The sequence below is a fragment of the Typha latifolia genome, chromosome 12, assembly GCF_019914945.1.
Source record: "Typha latifolia isolate L0001 chromosome 12, TyphaL0001v2, whole genome shotgun sequence".
NCBI classification, from domain to species: Eukaryota; Viridiplantae; Streptophyta; class Magnoliopsida; order Poales; family Typhaceae; genus Typha; species Typha latifolia.
The window spans coordinates 6,260,220-6,282,363 of NC_133097.1; the positions used below are offsets into that span (position 1 = coordinate 6,260,220).

Sequence of the window (22,144 nt, forward strand, 5' to 3'; positions counted from 1 at the left end):
TAAAATAAACTCTCAACTTGGACTCACTCGAGTCGGTTGGGGCTTGGTTTCGATAAGAATTGCCTATCTGTGTTAGAGAGGAAAAATCTATCTATCACTTATTCCTTTTGTGCTTGTTTGCCCAGGCTTTGTGGAGTGCGCTTAAGCTCATTGGGCTACTGAACTCAACCTAGGCAGTGGGGTCCTAGCTCATTGAGAACACTTTGCTGCTCGGCTCGAATTGTGCTCTGCTCCTTACAATAATCGATGTATTTCTTTGGAAAATAAGGAACTACAGAAACAATCTTATATTTAATTCAGTTAATGAGCTGACTACTTAATTTGAGAAATAACTTTCTCATTTTCTTATGAATATTTTGAGAATCTAGCAACCCCGATGGCGAAGTTAGCTCCTATCTATTTCATCCGACAAGAACCACCCTTGCTTGAATTCCTCAAACTCAATACTAAGACTCATACTCAAATCTTAACAAGCTTGGTAAGGCGGGTTTCATCCTACGCTCACCATTAGGCTCCCCGATTATAACCAATAGTTGCTGTAGCCATTACACTTCCTTGTTTGTAGCTGAAGCCTTCGGCCTTAAGGATGCTATAGTCTGTATCCCATCACATTAAATCTCCTACCTCTAAATCAAATTGACTCCCAGCTTCTAGTCAACATTGTAAACAAGGTTCATCTAGCCCCAATCTATTTACTTCATCATTAACCACCATAAATTTTTATTATCTTTTCACTTGTTATTGTGTTTTTCTTCCATATCTGTTATCTTTTCACTTGTTATTGTGTTTTTCTTTCATATCTACTGCGAAGCCAATAAGTTTGTGAATTGACTCGCTAACTCAGGTAGAAACATGAGTCTTGAGGTTACTTAGGAAGGAAAGGTCCTAGGTGACGATAGCAACACTCCATTATAACTGTGGCGGATAATTAATATATATTATTCCTTTTTTTATAAATAAACATATTGCCTATTGGGCTTAGTTCGGGCTATTGGGTTGGCGGATCCCAAGCTGAACCTCTCCGCTATCATCACTCCTCTACCCCTCGAGCGGGAAACCGCCCCACCTTCTCCCAAATCCAAAAACCTCTCCTTTCTCTAATGGAGGAAGACGACGATGTCTCCTCTCCTGAAGCCCTCTCCCACCTCGTCTCCTCACTCGCATCCTTCCATCACCTCGACTCCCCCATCTCGTACTCCTCCCTCTCCTCTCTCCTCTCCTTCCTCTCCGGCGACGGGGCCGCCGCCTTATGGACCCAGCTCGCCGCTCGCAATCTACCCATATCTGCTCTCATCCGCCCCATCTCCGCCGCCATGGAATCTTCCTCTTCCTCCGACTCCCACCTCTCCCTTCTCGCCTCACTCGCCTATCTCTCCCTCCTCCTCTCCCCTTCATCCCCTCTCCACTCCCTCTTCTCCCCCCTCGCTTTCCTCTCCCTTCTCCGCTCCCTACGCCGCTCTCTAAAACCAGTAGCAGTTCCTGACAGCCCGAAACCCAGAAAGAACTCCCGGAAGAGGAAATCTGACAAGGCCCATCCCGCCGTTTCCGCTTCTGACCCCGAATCCGACGTCGCTGATCTAGTCGTCAAAGTTCTTCGTTTGCTCGTCTCCGTTCTTGGACGAGTCCGTCTTGATTCTTTCCCCGATGCCCGGAAGTCTGTTGTCGAGACCATGGTCGCAGTTCTCGACACTGCAGTCGGCCGACGACACCAAATGTCGGATCTTTGCTTCTTGATTCTTGAGAATTTGGTGTCAAGGCCGGAGCATGGAGAACAGATTGAGACGGCGATTGAGGTGTTTCAGTCTTTGACTCCGATGATCCTTGCCCCCATGAAATCTCCCACGAGGGCGGCTGTGTTGGGGTTTGTTGTGAAAAAGATGGTACCTTTGGGTCAGAAGATCGATGGGATTAGGAAGACTTTGATGTACCTGCCGAGGTTCTTGGCCATGAAGACACCGGAGAAGGCTGACCCTAGAGCCTGTGCTGTTGATGCTATCATGGAGATTGTTCGGGCGATGGAGTGCGAAGATAGAATTGGGTTTATGGAGTATGTGGTGAAGATGACGCAGGGGAAGGCACAGCTCAGATTGTTGGCTGTTGATCTAATTTTTGCATTGCTGACATCGCTGCATGATCCTCTTGGTGTGAAGGATTTGGCGGAGGAAGTGGGTAGTCAATGGGGGATCAGGTGCTTGAAAGCATTAGTGGAGCGTTGCTGGGACTCGGTTGGGGGAATCCGAGCTCGTGCTTTGGTGAATCTGGCACATATAATTGGTTTGTTGTCGGAGGGTGAAGAAAATCGCGTAAGACTACAAAAAGTCATGGGAATTGGCAATGCCGATCTTAGTAAGATGCTAAGGAGGAGGTGTATCGATGAGAAGGCTGCTGTGAGAAAGGCAGCTCTTCTCCTTGTCACAAAGTCGATTGCTTTGATTGGTTTGCCAATTGACGAGGTGCTCCTTGAGACTATTGGGGCCTCTTGCTCTGACCCACTCGTCAGCATCCGCAAAGCAGCTCTTGCAGCTCTCTCAGAGGTAAATGTTATGGATTTCTTATAATAATTTGCATGAATTTATGTTATTCTGGCACATGCTTCGTCTGTTGAGTCTGACTGTTCTTTTGAACATTTTGTCACTTTGCCTGCAGGTTTTTAGAAGGTTTCCAGATCAAAGAGTCACAAGAGAGTGGCTTCATGCTGTGCTGCCCTTGATAGTAGATAATGAGACAAGCATCCAAGAGGAGTGTGAGAATTTATTTCTAGAGTTAGTCTTGAATCGGATCTCTCAATCTGCAAATGTGAGCTTGAGCAGCGATGCAGCAGAAATTGGCTGTGTATTTCCTGAGGGGGTATTGGACTTGTTAAGAGGAATTTACAATGGGGAGGTAGCACCATGCGTAAGGAAGATATGCACGAGCCTTGGGAAGAAGAAAAGATTAAAACCTTTGGTTGCTAGATCACTTCAGAACATCATAACAACCTCAGAATCTTTGTGGTTAAGAAGCTCCAAGTCAATAGAGAAGTGGACAGCCCCTCCAGGAGCTTGGCAGCTTCTTTCTGAGGTTTCACCATTCACACCCAAGGCAATTGACTGGAAGTTCCTCTGTCACCATTGGAAACTACTTGATAATCTGAATCTAGAAGAGCAAAGCAAAGTTTCTGATGGAGGGGACCCAAATTCAGTCTCATGGGCTGGAGATCGTGTTTCTCTCTTGCAAACTATTTCCAATGTTTCCTTGGAGTTGCCAGTTGAGCCTGCTGCAGAACTGGCACACAACTTGCTCTCACGTATTGAGAACTTTAATTTGCACTTAAGTGAGGTAACAGTGATTAATTACATATGATTTTTTATAATATTCTTTCATGTGCTTTTATTCAATAGATTCGGCACGTGACACTTGCAATGTTTACCTTTTATTTGAAAATGGCTGCAAAACTAAGACTGTTGCTTGCAAAGCAATTCATAGAGAATCATTTCTCCTGTAAGCCCCTATATATGAATTATGATGCAGCTTATGTTGAAAAAGGACCTGCCTAGCTTATACATACTAATACCATATATGACATTGGACTTCGATAGTAACATTTTCTTACTTGTGATTCATCTGCTTATTGCTTTGAAGTTCAAATTATTGTCATTCTTTTGAAGGCAATTCTTGCTTGTTATTAGATCACCTAGCATATTTGTAGGGATTGGCTGCAATATATGCTTTATGGAAGTGAATCCAAAACGTTTAACATATTTTACAACAATTTCATAATAGCCATATTTTTAGAAGTTGAAGTTAAAGTGAACTAATATGTCAAAAAGAAAAACTGAAGTCGAGTATAATGTATCTCCGGCTGTCTTGTAATCTAGATGCTTCCTATCATTTTGAGATTTATGTAGAATGTGCTTATTTTAAGTAAGTATGATGAGTCCAGACATGAATTCTGATCTACCCTACTTTGATAGAAAAAATCACGCACATTTGATTTTCTTGATCTTAATCACAAGAAAAAAAAATTCTTTTTATGATTTTGAGACTGCAGTAAATGAGGTCAGATATATCAAAGATTTCATTAGTTGTAGCAACAATTTCACAAGTATGATTTTGTCTTGATTTCGTTTTATTAAAACTTTATCTTTAATCTAGAGTGGATAAAGTGCTCTATTTCACCTTTATGTGATTTATGAACCATGTGTGTGATGCTGGAGTATTCAATGAGCTTCACATGAAATTGTATATATTAGATTTGGTTTAAATCATACTTTTTAGTTTTTTATATTAGTAGAGAAATACCATAAAGAGAACAAAACCATGCCTCAATGGGTAGGAAAAGCAATATAGGAGAAAACAAGCAGCTCTTTTTATTAAAAAAAAAAAATTCAAATGCCTGCGCAATTTTCAATATTTCTCGTTCCCTCAGATATTATTGAACTTAATGATGATCAAAATGACTAAAGGAGAGAGAACTCCAGATTAGGCATTTCCTGCATGATCTATAAGAAATCAGAAGGGTAATCTTTGACCCTTAGAATTGAACTTTCTAAACTAAACCTCTAGAAAGTTGAAATTAAATATACTAAGCTGAATTGACATTATTAAAATTGGAGTGGACTTAATGCCCTCATCTCTCATCTTCAAGTTGTAGTCAGAATCATGGTTTAAAGTTTTGCTTAAAGAAGCAACAGTACTAGCTGAATGGCTGAACCTTATTCAATCCAAAGGTCAAAACTCATTGTTCAGGGCTGAAAGCAGCATGGTTACTATTTGGTCTGTGCATTGCTATTTTTCTTGACCATCTTTTCTTGCTTTGGCCTACATTATAGGTTGATGCCCATGTAAAATCTCTGAGAACTTTATGCAAGAGGAAGGCAACAATTCCTGAAGAGGCAAATACCCTTATACTAAAATGGGTGCATCAGTTGCTTTCCAAAGCTCTGGAGATTCTTGATGTCTATTTATCAGAGGTCTCGGAAGCTGGCAAGGTCAACCACTTTCTAACACCTCCTCAGGGAGGAAGAAAGAAGGAGAAAGCAGTATCTGCATCGATGCTAAAAGCAGTAGCTGCAGTGTTCACGATTGGGTCGTTGGTTCTTGCTTGTCCGTCTGCTGATTTGCAGGGCATCACTCCCCTGTTGCACACCATCATAACATCAGGGAATACCGAACCTAAAGCAAAAAAACTTGTTGCGTTGACAGTTTCATTCAAGGAGGTGGCCCCTTCTTTGTACATCCAATCTTGGGTGACAATGGGAAAAATATGTCTGGTTGATGATAATTTAGCAAAGCAATATATTCCACTCTTCATACAGGTATTGAATTTTAAGCTTCTAGTAGGTGTACTTGTCCAGTTGCTACTGTAATTTTATTTTATTTTTTGGTTTATTTGTTTTAGGAGCTTGAGAGAAGTGACTGTCCTGCCCTTCGCAACAATATCATGGTGGCAATGGCAGATTTCTGTGTTCGCTATACTGCATTAGTTGACTGGTATAGTTCATGTGACATGATCTCTAAAGAATTAGATTATAAATGCTTTTAAACTGATATATCTATTATTTTCCAAAATTATTTAGTGACTGCAGACAGTGCAGAACAAAAGTTCATGACTGGAAACAGTGATTATTGTGTCAGATTAGCTAAAAATGTCTTCCCAATTCAAAATGTTGTATTATAATCAGCATTTGTTGTTTGATTTTGCCATGCAGAACCACCATTTACAAATTTCTTCTCTGTGAATTACTGAATTTAGTGCCAAATAGTGTTAAAACTGTTACTCTAGTTGCATTTATTTATGCATAGCATAACAATTTTAAGTTTACATCTATTATTATACACAAACCCGCAGACAATATTTCCAGTTCTTTTGCCTAGGCGTGTGTAATTCAATCAGAATTGACAAAGTAGAAAATGGTACTCGGTGAACTAGTAGCATGCCCCTATGTGCCAGTGACATGCCCCTATAATATTTTAAATAAAAGTTTTAGGATATTTAGAGACATTTTTAGATCTTTGGCATGTTAATTTTTTATTTTTAGTTTAAATATATGTATTAAAACTTACAGTGTGTTATCTTTAGATTAATTTTATAAATGACTTATTTTATTAAAGATAAAACAACAGTTAAATATAAATATTATTCAACACATAATATGATTAAATATATTTATTAAAACTAATATTTATGATTGAACACCTCATAATATGACTGAATACTTCATAATACAATTGAGCATATAGTAACATTTAACACATAATATTAATTGATAATAGTTAATAATTAAAACTAATAACCAGTTGAATGACGAGGAGGATCAAATGTTTTATTTGTTGGCATAAGAATAATACGAGAATATTGCATTAAATACTATCGATAAACTTCAAAACTCATCCGCTGATAGTATTGTTCGTTGTAATGTCTCATATAGTCTTCAGACAAATAATTTTTTTATAATTATCTTATGATATGATATGGATAATAAACATGCATGAGAATTGTTGGTACTAGCACATACATACCATAAACATATGTAGATTGTGGATATAAAATATAATAAGGGTGTGGTGACTTTAGTAGGTGTGATTATTATAATGGTAATGATGATAAACTCATCATCTTATGAGCACACCTCATTTGATGTCATGTTACCCACAGACTAAATTTCTTTTCTCATCTGGCTGTAATCATGTTAACTTTGAGATGATCCCTTTCCTTTCTTTTATCTTTGATAAATTTTGCCTCGTGATTGTCTAGATTTGTCTCCGTGTTTTTCATCTTGGGTGGCATGCGTAAAGTTTTCATCTTTTGTAAAAATAATACATTTCTAAGAAAGTTGTGTAGCAGGGATGCATATCTCATTTCATCATCATCGCCATCAGACTGAATCTTGTCATTATCATCTCTAGTCTCATTATCATCAATTTATCTAAACTTTCTAGTGGATCAATTGATCGTGAAGATGATCTTACTCGGCTAAAAAATTGGTCATGAAGGAACAGTTTGACTAGTAATTAATTGATGATGATTGATGAAAATAAAAATTATTTTTAAAACAATGTGTTCAACATGTTATATCATGTTTGTTAAGAAAATGACATTGATTTGATGATAATTGATGGAAATAGAAAAAATTTATAAAAAAAATCTATATCGGCACAATGACTAACACGCGGCCATGTCGGATCGGCTCAGCTTAGCACGGCTCGGCAAGTGTCATGCCACTATTGGCATGGCAAGTGCTTGTCGATATGAGGGCATGCCGACCGACATGGCCATCCTTATAAAAAAGTATTACATGCGCCTGAAGACCAATTCCACAAATATTTTATGTGTTGAAAGTTGGTGCTTTATCTATGCCTTGGCTAGTTGGCTACAAATATGTTGATTGAGTCTCGTGCCGACCGACACAGCCATCCTTATCAGAAAGTATTGCATGCACCAAAAGACCAATTCTAACAAATGTTTTATATGTTGAAAGCTGGTGTTCTATTTATGCCTTGGCTAGTTGGCTACAAATATGTTGACTGAGTTTTTCTTTTGCCTTTTCACAGTTATATACCCAGGATTGCAATGTCATTACGTGATCCTTGTGAAGTTGTGAGGAGGCAGACCTTTATTTTACTCTCAAGATTACTACAGGTACCCTTTCCCCACTCTTGGGTCTTAATAGTTGAGGGTTTTCACTTTAATTTGTGAGTGCTACAATTCTCTTACACTCTTGTAATCAGCGTGACTATGTGAAGTGGAGAGGTGTGCTCTTCCTGCAATTTCTGTTGTGTCTTGTTGATGATTCTGAAAAGATTAGGCATCTGGCTGATTTCCTTTTTGGAAGCATCTTAAAAGGTCTAATTCTATTCAAATTTGTATGTTTCATTCCTTGAACATTGTAGTACATAAGCTGATGGCTACATTTGACAGTTAAGGCACCACTTCTTGCATATAACAGTTTCATAGAAGCTATTCTTGTTCTAAACGACTGCCATGCACATTCTGGGCATAGCGAGATTCAGGGAAGTTCACAAGCTGCTCATCAGCCTTTTGCAATAAGGTACAAAAAATTTCAGAGGTTATTCATACCATCTGCGTCTCTTTTAAATCTAACATCACTCTCGGTAATTGTAGAGGCACTGATGAGACATCAAGGTCACAAAGGATGCATATTTATGTTTCTTTGTTGAAACAAATGGCACCTGAACACCTCCTGGCAACTTCGGCCAAGATATGTGCTGAGATCTTAGCAGCTGCTTCCGACGGCTTGCTTAATGTTGATGATGTTACCGGGCAGGCTGTACTTCAGGTAGACCACTTCAAATGACATTAGTGCTAAAGTAAGTTAGAATATTGTTGAGTGCTACTTGCTTCCAATAATAGTAGATGTCTTTGCATATAATTGAATTGTACCAAATTAGTTTTGCACATATAAACATCTTAAGATCATGTGCTTCAGAGGAACATAGCAAATCAGGACTTGGTGAATCCACTGGGCAGTCAATATTCTGTGCTGACATGGATTTTTTATTTCTTTTGGGTAATGCATAAGCCAGAAAACTTGCAGAAGATCCTTATGCAACTGATCCGAGGTAGGGCAACAAAATTTCAAGCAACTAGTAACAGGATAAGCATGCTTCTTGCTGATCCATAGGTTATGGGATGGTACTTTATTTGTATGTGATAATAAAATTGATGACAATTGCCTTCTCTAACTCTTTTGGTAATTATTATGAAAAAAAGAGAATCTTAGTGCTGTGGCAAAATGAATGTTGATTAGAATGTGACAAAAGAAAGTTGCGACAAATTTTAAAGAAATATAACGTGGAGAATGCTCTGCATAACTCTTGGTCATATATAAGTTGTCTTGAAAAAAACTGAGTTGCTACATATACTTGTTCTGATATTATATGATTTATGATTGACGTTTGTTTATGCATGCTCCAATCTTTGTCGAGTATATCCATTTGTTACTGTGTTTATATATCTGATATTGATAATCTGGCTTGGACAAAAGGAGTTCATGTAAAATATGTCAAGCCTCATCACACCGGAGGAGTGTTGGCAGGTTGGAAGTTGAATTGTATCACTTTTGTGTGCTGATAGAAATTATATATCAACATGGAGATGTGATTTGGTTCCATCAATAAACCTCACTTTTTATTGTCGAAACAGCATTAGTTGTGAGTCCTGTTCCTCAAAATTATCAGCTCACTTTACACTTCTGATACCAGTCCCACTGTACTATTCTCAACCTGAGAACAATTGATGAAATGGGATTTATAACTGTACTAGAAGTGATATGTGGCAGGAAATCTTCATTCGAAGTGTCTAAGCAATTCTCATGGAAAACAGTATTAATTGATTTTATAACATCATTAGTATCTGCAGCTTTGGAATTGAAAAATCTTATGATGCAATATTATGGAAGATATTACAAAGCAGAAAACATCAAATAATTAGTGCAGGCTACTAACATAATGATTCCTGACAGGATGCTTTACAAATTCTAGCTTGCAAAGAGATGAGGATTCAAACAACTCGTGGCTCTGACACATCAGAGATGGACGATGAAGGTGGTGACAGTGGGGGCACCAAAGCACTTCTTGCAGCCAAAGGGAGAGTAGTCACTGAAGTAGCAAAGAAGAACCTGATCCAAATCGCTGTTCCTATATTCATTGAGCTGAAGCGACTGCTGGAGAGCAAGACCAGCCCACTCACAGGCTGCCTTATGGATTGCCTGCGCATCCTACTTAAGGATTACAAGAATGAGATCGATGAGATATTGGTCGCCGACAAGCAACTCCAGAAAGAGCTACTCTACGACATGCAGAAATATGATGCTGCTAAAGCCAAATCTACAGTTGCAGAGGCCGTCTCCAATGCACAAGGATCTGATAGCCACAGCTTGCCAGATAGCATGACAGCCTCAAGAATTCACTCCAAAATTTCGGACAAGTTAGGATCTGGTGCTAACATTTCCTCTGCATTGGCTGATGCAGCTGCCGAAGCAACTGTGAGGTCGGTGCTCAAGGAAGTGAACCGAGATGCAGCAACCCCGCCACTTCATTCAATGAGTGTGCCAAAGCTGAAGTCAGGAACTGCTAATGCTGGGGTCTCAACCGGTGGCAGGTCGTCAAATGTACTGGAATCATTGCGATGCCGCCAGTCTTTTGAGTCTGATGAAGAGAATTAGAAGCCCTTTTTGCATGTGTAAATTAGTATGTATGTTGTTGGAAAGATTATTACCTGTTGAAGCGACAGGTTCTCATATCTGCAGCAACTTGCTGTCGGTTGACCAATTTAATTGCCTTTTCTGTTGTAACTATTCTCTTGTAACTGAATCATAGTTCATTTTCTCAGTGAAGTTCAGTGGCAAGGATGTGCGTCGTCTGAGCTTTATCTGATAATAAAGATATACGAGGATATAGTGTCACATTAGAACCTTTATTCATCCAACTAATTGTATGTATGATTTCTTCGGTTCCCTTCTCTAAATTTTGTGAGACATACTGGATCCAGGACTAGGCAAGAGCACCAGATGTTGCCTACCTTTGGAGATGAATGTAAGAGAATAATATTTTCTTTATTCAGGAGAAATTTGGATATATAAGTTACAGATCAAAGAGTCTATATGAATACGTTGCATCAAGTAGTGTTACAAACTTGCAACAATGTCACTGATAAGTAGTTTTCAACTTAAGTTATCAAGGATAAACTTCTTCATCTCTGTGTAGTTGCTGGACTTCTAAAGGAATCTAGTGATGGTGGGCTTAGCTGGTAATAATGTACACCACTTTTTCCCACAAAGATTTATTTTAAAATTTAGTAAACAGTTTGCTGTATAACTAGCAGGGGAGAACTAGATTAAGCCAACCGATACATGGTTATCCAAAGCAAATGATTATTTTTTTCAAAGATTTTACATAGTTAAGGGAGCTATTATACTACGACAAATAAATAAAGAGTTTATGAGAAAATGGGCAATACTTTAAGGGGTCTAGATTAATTATTTTTAATAAAAATTAATTAAAATTTAAGGATAATTATACTTAGAGACATTGTGAACTGTTTCTTATTTCTATGTACATCTCTTTATTTATCTTTTATACGTGACACATTAATTCCTTAATTATCGAAGATCTTTGGAACACCGTTTAGATTTTTTCGTGAAAAAAAATATATGTAGATATCACTAATCAAATGGTAAGCGGACTAATTTGCTCTTATTTTATAAGAAATTTTTTTGATGAAAGTTGTAGATAAAATAGTTATTTAATATTTTCAATTAATACCGTTAGGATAAGAGATTTTATATAATGTAGGGACAATATATATATATATATATATATATATATAAAGTGTCAGGGGTGTTAGTGTAATTTTACCTAAAATTCGAATTAGTTCCAAACATATTATAACATAATTCGTCCGAGGTTTGACCAAATATCCACCGTCAAAGTTACGTAGTCGTCCGGCGCACGCTAGCAGCCACCAAGCCAGCTTTTATATACAAGGTGGGAGCCAGGTCTCTCTCTCTACGCTTCTCCCATTCCTCGTGCTCTTCGTAAGAAAAAGAGAAGAGGGACAGCAAATCGAAGGAGAACCAGCAATGGCGGAGACTGCGAGCAAGGTCGAGTCTTTAAGGAAGTGGGTGGTGGAGCACAAGCTTCGAGCTGTTGGTAACTATTAGATATCCTTCCTTTTTCCCCCAAATTTTTTTTTTTTAAATATTGGGATCTGATTCGGTTCGGGTATTTGTTGCTGGGTTGGGATTTGGGGTAAAAAGGGTGTCTTTGGCTCAGCGGTATTGGGGGTTCGATCGCGTACAACTGGTCTCGGCCTAATATGAAGCCCAGCGTGAAGATCATCCATGCCAGGTTCGTGTTTATCGATGCCTGTATCTGGAAATGGATCCTCTTCCTTTTCTTTCTTTTTCTTTTCTTTTGGATTAGAATGATGCGGATCTTGTAAGTTTCAATCTCTATTAGCCTGTTAGGTTTCTTTAGAGTTTTCTTTTCTAAATTTCAAGTCTTTATTGGATATTGTTTTAAAAGACTACAGATTGGTCCTTTTCTCGGGGTTGGTAAAATCTTTTTCGTGGTTTTGTTTTTCTTTTCAAATGTTTCATTTAGATATTTGAGATAGTTGTTGATCTTCCCTTCCATCTTTTTATCTGTTGTAGAACTTTGAGACATTGTTTCATTGATAGATAATATTTTGGGAGCATGGTTAGTTACACCATGTGAAATGTTTCGAGAAGAGTTATAAGTTCAGATGTTTTAATCAGAAGAATGTGTAATTTGGTCATGATAGATGATAAATAATCATGTGTAACTCCTTGTGGCTCATGCTGCTTTCTAAGCATGTTCTATTTTTTGTGCATACCGGACTTTGAATTGAGTCGGCTCATATAGGTCACCAGTCTATATTGGTTTTACCGTCATACTCCTATCTAGTACACATTTTGTTGAATCTTCTTATCCTCATTTTGGTATTTTTGCATTTGAGCCTTCCATGTATTCGTCCATGTTCCTTTTCAATCTAAAGACATGAAAATAAATGGTTGCTTTATCTAGTCAATATCACTTGCTCATGGCCAAGGATTTTGGCTTTGTTATGTCAAGTTCCATTTTTAAGAGTTATTGATTTTAAATGAGTTGGAGGGATGATTCAACTGGTTGTAGATGAGAGTTGTTTCTCAATTTATTGTTTATTTGTGTAGAAAAAGTTATTAAAACATAATCTCCTTGGCTTCCTAGGCTCTCACCTTAGAAAGGAGTTGCCTAGGTGCCGTCTAGACTTCTTCTTTCTTAGCTTTTACATCAGTAATTTTGAATTGTCACATGATATGGCTCCTCAAATTTATAAATACTTATGATCTCAATTTCTTATTTATTATATACTAGTTGATTATGTAAAACTAGTATATCAATGCAAACCTTTTATCGTTTTCTTCGTTTCCTCTTTATTGCTACCTTGAGTTTTAGGCATGTGCACAGGTATTGGGTGATGCGTGATTGCATTGTTTGCTCCCCTACCGTGTATAGTCTCTTAAGACATTGTTTATTTTTAGACAATACATATATTTTTGGGTTTTATTTCTCTCCTTTTAGCAATATTGGGCATGCTTTTGTGTTTGTAAAGGAAGATCAGGAAAAATCCTTTATAGAAACAGTGACAAATTAAATAAAGCTTAGATGATGGAGGGTGGCACCCAATTATAGCTGCTTAGCAGGGGTTGGTTACCCCTTCAATTAGCATATAGGGATTTTCTGTTGCAGTTTGTTTTGAATTGAGCTCTATGGTAGACTCAGTATTGAGAAAGTGCGCAGATCAAGGAGAATTCTTGACAAGTGGAAGAAATTTTGCTATTTTAACTTGATCCTATGATGAATACTGAATTTTTTTTTTTGTTTCCCTACTTGAAGAAGATATGATGGTATTTCATGTCTCTTAAATTAGCAATTTCTTGTACCCCTAAGGTCAAGGTACATAACATACAGCAAATCCTAGGTTCTCTTGGCTGAACAATGTCTTGCATCGCTAGTCTGAGGTACATCCTAGACTTTTAAATATGGCAAATTTACTTTTGCCATGTTAGTCGTTAACTGATATGGTGCTGAGGAGAACAAGCAATCTTGAGGAAGTTTAGTCCTAGTTTCTTGGCCACTAGCACAATGAGCTTTACAGATGTCAGATGCTTCATTCATTCATTCATTATTTGCTACAGCTTGGAATTTCCATAATATTCCTTTGCCATTTTTCTTTTTCAAAACTGGCTGCTTGGCCTCATAGGTAAGACCTGAGGTGCAACTTTTTTTCCTATGCATGAAGGCTTAAAGCTAAACCATTTGCTTCTTTTCTTCTCTTATTCGCCTTTCCTCCAGGTTCTTGGCTAGTACCTAAGTACTAGGTGGTCCATTGTCTACTCCTTTATATTTGCTGTCTATCGGCGCAATCTCTTAAAACTTTACTGCTTTCCTTCATCTAGTTGTCTGAGACTCTGAGCTACTGCACAAATCTTAATTTGTTACATCAACTAAGACATTCAGCATTGCTCACTTATTTGACGATTAATGAACTTATCCCTCTAAGCATTGACACAAGTATACTCTGTTTTGAATATGTATCTTGCAGGTTGCACGCACAGGCTTTGACGCTGGCTGCTTTAGCTGGTGCTGCAGTGGTCGAGTACTATGACCATCAGTCAAACACAGGAAGAAGGGTGGACAAATATGCAAATCAATTTCTTGCGACCTCACATAAAGATTGATGTTCTAGGGCAGCTGTTTCCAATTTTCAATAAACAGTTGGTCCTTCACATAGTTTTGGATGAACTACAAGGACAACCACAATTGTTACTGAGGTTTTCCTCTTTTTCTTTGTTACAATGAGATCTGTGAAGAGTTTGTCCATGAGGATGCTTTCTCAATAGATGCTCCTATATTAATTACTTGCAGGTAGTTGTCATTCTGATGATGAAATAAAGGGATTTGTTTAGATATTACAAAAATACTGACAGGATATATTTTCCAGGCGTGCCCATTATTATTTGGGTATATTTTTTTTTGGATTAATTCTCTATAATCTTGCGTTTATGTTTTTGCTATTCTTTTCTATGTGAGAGGTCATAATATTGAATATCATTTCATCCTTTGTCCTTACTGAATCTAAAGGATACACCAACATCATACTGCTCAGACCTGGTGAAGTATTGTTATGAACTCGTGCATAAGCTTGGACGAATTTGGGTATTTTGGGCAACTCCACAAGAGCTTTTGAGTGATTAGATAAGTTTCTATCTTGTTTTCTGAGTTGATTATAACATTGGTCTGATGTCCAAAGCTTGTTTGCAGTCAGAATGCTTATAATAGAACCATCCTCTATTCAAACAAATTGTTACCCGCCACAAAGGACATTTTCGCTTTTTTCTCTCATATTTACTGCAGCTGTTATGTTTGATTTAAGCGAACATTGTTACTGAAGCATTAGAGAAGGTGGATTGGTGTCCCAGAAGTTGCTCATGAGAAAAGAGAGGATAAAAGACGAACTCCAAGCCAATTTTGACATGTCTGAAATCTCTGAAGTAGAATCATAATTACATCACTAATAACCTGCGAGCATTTGCTACATTTGACATTATAAATACCTTTCAATGGAACTAAATGAAAAATAATGATTTCTCAATTGCTTTTGAACTGGTGACAAGTCCAATAAGTTGGATAATAAATAAATGCTACGTTATTTCAAGAAGACAGCAGCATGATTTGATGATTGACGTAATTATAGTCCAATAAGTTGCAGAAAAGAAAGCTCCAAATTCATTACATAATTAAAGCAAGATCACCGGTCCAATGGCACATATATGTTGTGTGTCATTAACTCTCTTACATCAACGAATTCAAGGCAATATCAATTACACAAACTAATAGACTAGAGATAGTTACTTGGAAGTAAAATCATTTCCTGAAACACACCACGATCATCTCATATTACATATAAGAAGAAAGGATATCACTAAAAACATAAGATAGTAAAAGATTATCTGCAAGCAAAGGGGCTGTCTACACCCTCCTTCGCCTAAAAGAACATGACATGCTTTTTTTGCTTCCCAGAGCAGGCTAGGTGAAGCAGCAGCTATAGCTTAGTTTGCCCATCTTATCAGGTCATAGCAATACCACTAAGTCATTGAAAACTAACATAAATTTGCCCAAGTATAGACCAGATAAGTATCACAAAAACCAACTAAGAAATCCTGTTATACCAAAACATCAAATCATAGGACGACAAAAGAAAAACCATAGTAAGGGTTCTCTGGAAAGGGGATATTGGAAAAAGGTCTTAGTACAAGCTGCAGGATCCCGACATAATCGAATGATGGCTTAAGATTTGACGTGAGGTGGGTGGCAAAGGGCTTCTTACATAGTTGTAAATTGTTTGAGATGCTCTTCAATCTTCGATAAAACAGCAGATATTGCAAGTGCAGAACCTACATCTGTCATGTTCTGGTACTTGATCACTCCTCCATTGCATCAGTGATGCCCTCATCTGCCACCACCTTTGGTTTCAGTAGTTTAACCTTGGCAGATAAAACCTCTGGAACAACCACAAAGATTAGATAGAAGTTACAAGAGATTGTCTTGTTCTTTTCCTTCCTGTAAATCAAGCATGCAAGAATTTACCTGTATGCCCCTTGATAAAGCTGTAGCCCTTTGTACTGACATAGGTCCTCGGATTTGGCAGCTGGTGGTTTCTCAAATACTCAGTGCGGCCCTGATAAAGACAATCAACATAGGACAATAATCAGTTTGACGGGCAACAGTACAAGAATCATGAAAATATTACTTAATAAGATATTATTTAAGTGAGGAGTGCACAACCTTAGTAATTACACAAACATCAACATTACTTCCACTTCCCAAATCATTGAAAATGCCAGAGCAGATTGCCTCACACACAAGTTGTATTCCCTCCTCTCTCTGCAGAAAATAGAATAGCCAGTAATATCAGTTGTTACAACCTCTAAGAACACCATCAATCTCTATAATTAAGTACATGAGCCATAGATATCCTCAATATTGGATGGTTCCATTAGATGTGCACTGGAAAGTGAATGTATTCCTGGAAGGGGTGATTTCACAACAGCACATCACTAGAATAACAAACTTAACAGTGATATAAAATTAACCTTATATAAGAAAAACATTTCCACAAGAAATGCGAGAAGAACATTGCTTCTTAATAGGGCAGACAGATGGGTAAGTAGCACAACAACTAGGACAGGTAGATGAAGGCCATGACCCTACAAAGTACAAACGCCACCTAATGCTGGCTCTAAGCCTCCTTGCCATCGCAAATTTAAGACACTAATCATACTTGTCTTCCCTTAAATGATAACAACTCATATATTAAGAGATTATAATCTAATAGATCAGTATACTTACCGTAAGGCCCTCCTTGAATTTTGACTCAAAGACAGACATTGCAGCAAGAGAGCCAGAACCCATTGTAGCAAAAGGGAGAGTGTCAGTTGAACCATGGGGATAAACCTGCAGACGAGCTACTTAGTACATGTTGTATACATCAAGAGGTCTTTCAGGACTCAGAGATTATAAAAGAACACTATACTCACTGTGTGCAAATGTGGCCCTGTAACATCAACTCCACCAAGAACTAATGCAGCGCTTACATGTCCTTGGTAACTAGTGACAATTTATTCCACATTGTTTCAGCACTATGCAAATAATCAGACACTTTAGAAGACACATGCAGGAATAAGACTACATACCTGAAAAGGTGTGACTTAAGAAGGGTAAGGGCAGTAATAACTCTTGATTCCCGACCAGTTGCATAACGGTGCAGCTGCAGCTGGGAGCTGACCATATCTATACAAAGCATTTACAATTACTGAAAAAAATTATCCCGCGTTGTACAGACTACAGCTGGTGCCAAGAAGAATTGAAGTTATTCGGCAATATCAAAGGAAAGGAGACTTTACATTAAACCCTACCTGTTACGGCCTCTGTGTCAGCAGCAGTTCCTGCTCCACAGCAATAGATATTTGGTGCCATATAGTGAATTTTCTCACAATTCTTATCAGCAACTATAGGTCCCTCAGTTGCTCTTGTATCTGCTCCAAGAACAACACCGTCCTGATAAAATATAATAAACATCCACATATATGAGTATCAAAAGAAAAAGCTTATGCATAGTATCACTCTAGTTAAAACATGGTCATACTATTCAGCAGGTACTAAAATTGAAAAGGATGACACACTAGATAAAAATGAGAAATCAGTCAATGGAAGTTTAAATGCAGTAATACCAATCATATTGCATTAAACAATCAAAGTGCAGATGAATTGCACATTCTCTCACTGAGTATTAGTTACCATCAAACTCAATCATTCATAGATTGTGCAATAGAAGTACAAAGAGGGAGAGAAAAAGAACACAGAAGTTAAATGGGTAAAGAATGTTCAAGCATTTCCAATGGAAGATTATACCTAGATAATACATCAAGCTCACAAGGTTTAGCAAAGAATCTGCATTTAGATATATAACGGCCCTTGATGGCTTCAACATTATACTAAACAGGCAAAATGATCTCTAGCATATTCTTCATCTAAGTGATCAATACTTTGATTGGCCATTCTTTTACTTATCATGGATCTAAAATGGAGAGAAAAACATTTCTTCCACAATGTGACAAAAGGTAGCCCAAATAAGTATAACGAAATAGCATTAACTGATAGAACAAGTCCCTGATCCTTAAAGACATGTTTAGACAAGTGGTGGCAACTAGTGACAAGGCCTTGAAAAATGGGTAAAGTAACAAACCTCTAAATAAACAAAGTCGTGGCTTAATTGTTATGGCATAAGAACCATCTTGGATAAAGTAACATGTTTACATGCTATAATATAGCTAAGTTAATAGGACATGAAAATGTATAAAGCAGTTGTACCTGAAAAACCAAACCCACAATGGTTGTTCCCGTCTTTCTAAAGGATGGGAGTTGCACTCCTTTCTTCAAAAGCATTTCATTTCTACAGCATAGATCAAAGCTAAACCCACCTTTAGCTGGAACATCTAGTACTCTAGCCATCTGCACAGAAAAACCAAACTAATCAAAATCACAAGCAAACATATCAGGACCCAAATTCATATTTAAATAAAAGCAAACCAACACACAAAGGAAAAGAAAGCCAAAAAGGAAACTACTGTTCAGCTTGCAGTCTTTAATATTAATACACACAAAGATCTTAAAGAGATGTAATTATTAGTGTATTGAAAGGCAGCCATGGTGGCGGGCAGTCACCCCACCACCTAAAAATAATTAATATGATATATAATATATACTAATATAAACAAGGCAGATTTCTCACCAAGCATTATTAATGATTCATTAATACACTAAGTAGTATTATCATACAAGAGGTTGCTGCTTCTAAGCTCAGGCATCGTAATGACTAATGAAGAAGTGTTATGAACCAGATCTAGACCGATTTGGAAGTAAGAAGTTTATATTAATTCTTATGGTGGTAGCCTCACGAGTTACAGATCTAACGGGCCTTGGTTTCACATAAATCCGAGATAGAGATGGAAATTTTAAAATAAAAGAGTGAAGAAATATCAGAATGGGACAGATCAATAAATATCCGACATTGCGGCGGTCGTCAAAAAGTGGCAAATGGAAGAACAATGACGATCTAATAGCTATGATAAAAGATAAAGACGAGATAGTAAAATAACTCAACTCAATTCTCATTCCATGATAATAATCATATCGTAACCACTCTTATTTATATGAGTAAAGTCTTAGCGGATCGGATCCAATATACGGATTATCCGCTTTTTATCCGCTTTATTTGAATTTAAAATAATAAACAAATCTAACTAACTAACTAACTAACTTGACTCAGCTGACTTAATACAAGTGGTTGGATTGTAACAGAAAGATGCCTCTCGATTATATAAAGAGCTTGTGAAAACCCAAGGAAATATTTTGGTTGGTCTTGTAACCACTATTGCAAGGACATATATTGAGAAGACATCTAGTGCAATGCATGTCGAAGGAACAAATATGAAGGTAGAAGTCTCTTAGGAAGTAAAGAAAACGAAGGCAAAGAAAAGAAAGCCGAAGAAAGAGAATAAACATAGGAAAGTGAAAGGGAAGAAACATAGAAGTGATTGGACTTTTTTTAATGGTTAGTTCACAGCATCTGACCCATTTGCTAAGGCAGGGCGAACACCAAAGCGACCCACCAAGACTACCATGGCGGTCTTTCCATTAGGGCGCTTTGGCGGCTTCCATTAGCACCTTTCAAAACACTGATAATTAATATGTAGTGCTGGACAATATACACAGTAACAAAACCTATTAAAAAACGACCTTTGTGTTTCTATTTCTCTCCTTATTGACCATAGATGACACATATGGTTAGACTTATATTAGAAATGTGGAATCTAATCCATGAAAACTTGTGCATATAAGTCTCTTCCTCATGTTGCACGATGCCAGGTGTATGCCATTGAGCTGATGGCTAATGCATACAACCACCTAGAGCCAGGATTTCAAATTAACAAATGCTATAGAACAGTGAGAAGATAAAGATGTTCCACAGGTTGGAACTGGTATCCATACCCGGTAGAGCATTTCTGTAGCAAATTATGAGAATATGTGCACCTCAACCTCATCCTCATCCTTAAAACCCATATTTAATAATGGACATGTCAAAGCTAAATAAAAAGGAGAAGGGAAGAAGGAAAACACACTGCATTTCTTTCTTATGTTTTTCTACTCTCTCCTATCAACTTTTCTCTCCTCTCCTTCCTCCTTCCCTACTGGCTCTTGTAATCAAGCAGTGCAAGAATTTCTTGTTTCTCTACTAATTTTTAACCATAATATTATTAATGTTTTACGTAATCTTTTCTCAGTTTTTTCGTGTCCCTTTTCCACTACCCAATCATTGTAAATACAAAAATGTAGTAAGAAACTTGATTTGGGAAAACACGTTCTTCTGTTCTTCACCTCAATAAAAATAAAATAGAGCAAAGCCTACATCAGTGAACTAGATGCTCTACAAATTACTTCATAAAACATAAGTAATCCTTGAATCCCACTTCTTAAAACATATACTACTGATCACAATAATAGATCTAACAATCGAGAAGTTAATTCCTAGCGGGAAACATAATTACCTATTTCTTTGCTAGCCAAAGCATGCAATGGGGAAAAAAAACCCTAGATCGTTAAAATTCGCAGTAATACATGGACTATTAAAAATAACCGTAACACGAAAGTCCCATTTTTGATTGAAAACAAGACCCTTATATCATCATTGCGGATTCCCAAACCTCCGGAGAAATCGTGGCGAACAAATAGACGGAAGAGGAGGGAATGAAACGAAGAGAGAAGAGGGGCAGGAGGAAACGAACCTGATCTCGGTCGAGGTGGAGGAGCAGCTCAAACTCGAATGGAATGGAATGGAATCGAATCGAATAGAGTCGGAAACTCGAGCGTCCTGGGGTTTGTTTGATCTCAAATAGAGTGAGGAGAGTCTTCTCTTCTCGGCTTAGGCCGCAAGAAAAGGTTGATGCTACGGAGTGAGATACTCTGATAGCCGTCGGATCATAATTCAACGGACATGTGACTACTGACTAGAGAAAGGATGGTTTTTCTAGTTTTTCTTTTTTATTAATTACATTTTAACCGACTCAACTATAGTTTTATTTAAATATTAATCAAAATTATTATTTATCAAAATATAAATATTATTTATTAAAATTATATTTTATATCACATACTAACTTAATTACTAATTTATCCTTGATATCTATCTCATCAACCTACATTATATTAAATTAAAAATATATTCATAATAATTTTATAAAATATAAAACATATTTTTCTCATATTTTCTTTTATTTTATGTTACATCAGAGATATTTATTACACAATTATCTCAGAATATAAGTGAGCATAATAATAGTTATTTTTGAAATAAAAAAAATTTATTTAGAGAATAACAAAGAATAATACATATTCTAAAATTATTCTTATTTTTAATAAATAAGGCTAAAAAAAGTGTCCATATATACTTCATAATAAATTATTTAACTATGCTACTAAACTAAATCCCCTCCGTCAATATTTTATTTAGAAACTACGAATTACTAACCTAATAAATAGATAAAAATACCTAGGTTTCCTTCTATAGTCGCTCTAAATATTAGAATCTAAATCATTTTTTCTAATTACTTCAAAATCTAGAGAGAGAAAAAGAAAGAAAGAATATTTTGTCCATCTGATTAGTTAGCTAATATTTTAATATTTTTTAACTGAATTTCTAACCGGTATACGTCAATAAAAAAATTTATAAGGGTATGCATGCAGGAAAAAAGAGAGGCTTAATTACATAAATGCCACTGCAACTTTCAAAATATCATAATTGCATTACATGTGTTTTTTTTAAATATTATAATTACCATTAAAATTAATTAGTTTTTTTTAAATTGCTAGTATGGTTAGTTTTTAACCTAATTTTTATAAGAGATTGTTGTAAAAATTGCCAAATATATATAAATAACTACAGTATTATTCTTTCTTAAATCTAAAGTGTAAAATATTTATCAACAACTTTTGTCTTCAATAAAAGAAGATAAGATAA

The 22,144-nt window shown here is 36.8% G+C and overlaps 3 protein-coding genes across 3 annotated transcripts; 2 read left to right on the top strand and 1 right to left on the bottom strand.

The window, feature by feature from the left end:
* Window positions 1–1,086: 1,086 nt before the first annotated feature.
* On the top strand, window positions 1,087–10,414 carry LOC140798512 (condensin-2 complex subunit CAP-D3). Its single transcript, XM_073152364.1, has 9 exons — window positions 1,087–2,534; window positions 2,647–3,318; window positions 4,812–5,297; window positions 5,381–5,472; window positions 7,534–7,621; window positions 7,711–7,825; window positions 7,901–8,030; window positions 8,105–8,279; window positions 9,465–10,414. The coding sequence occupies exons 1-9, from the start codon at window positions 1,101–1,103 to the stop codon at window positions 10,164–10,166; spliced, it is 3,894 nt and encodes a 1,297-aa protein (XP_073008465.1). The 5' UTR covers window positions 1,087–1,100; the 3' UTR covers window positions 10,167–10,414.
* Window positions 10,415–11,494: 1,080 nt separating this feature from the next.
* On the top strand, window positions 11,495–14,582 carry LOC140798422 (uncharacterized). The gene is made up of 3 exons (XM_073152237.1): window positions 11,495–11,652; window positions 11,760–11,850; window positions 14,111–14,582. The coding sequence occupies exons 1-3, from the start codon at window positions 11,583–11,585 to the stop codon at window positions 14,244–14,246; spliced, it is 297 nt and encodes a 98-aa protein (XP_073008338.1). The 5' UTR covers window positions 11,495–11,582; the 3' UTR covers window positions 14,247–14,582.
* An 834-nt stretch (window positions 14,583–15,416) lies between these two features.
* On the bottom strand, window positions 15,417–21,119 carry LOC140798755 (proteasome subunit beta type-7-B-like). Its single transcript, XM_073152785.1, has 9 exons — window positions 20,913–21,119; window positions 18,439–18,579; window positions 17,484–17,625; window positions 17,262–17,358; window positions 17,106–17,175; window positions 16,918–17,022; window positions 16,354–16,452; window positions 16,156–16,246; window positions 15,417–16,069 (listed from the first exon to the last, which is right to left on the bottom strand). The coding sequence occupies exons 2-9, from the start codon at window positions 18,577–18,579 to the stop codon at window positions 15,990–15,992; spliced, it is 825 nt and encodes a 274-aa protein (XP_073008886.1). The 5' UTR covers window positions 20,913–21,119; the 3' UTR covers window positions 15,417–15,989.
* Window positions 21,120–22,144: the final 1,025 nt, after the last annotated feature.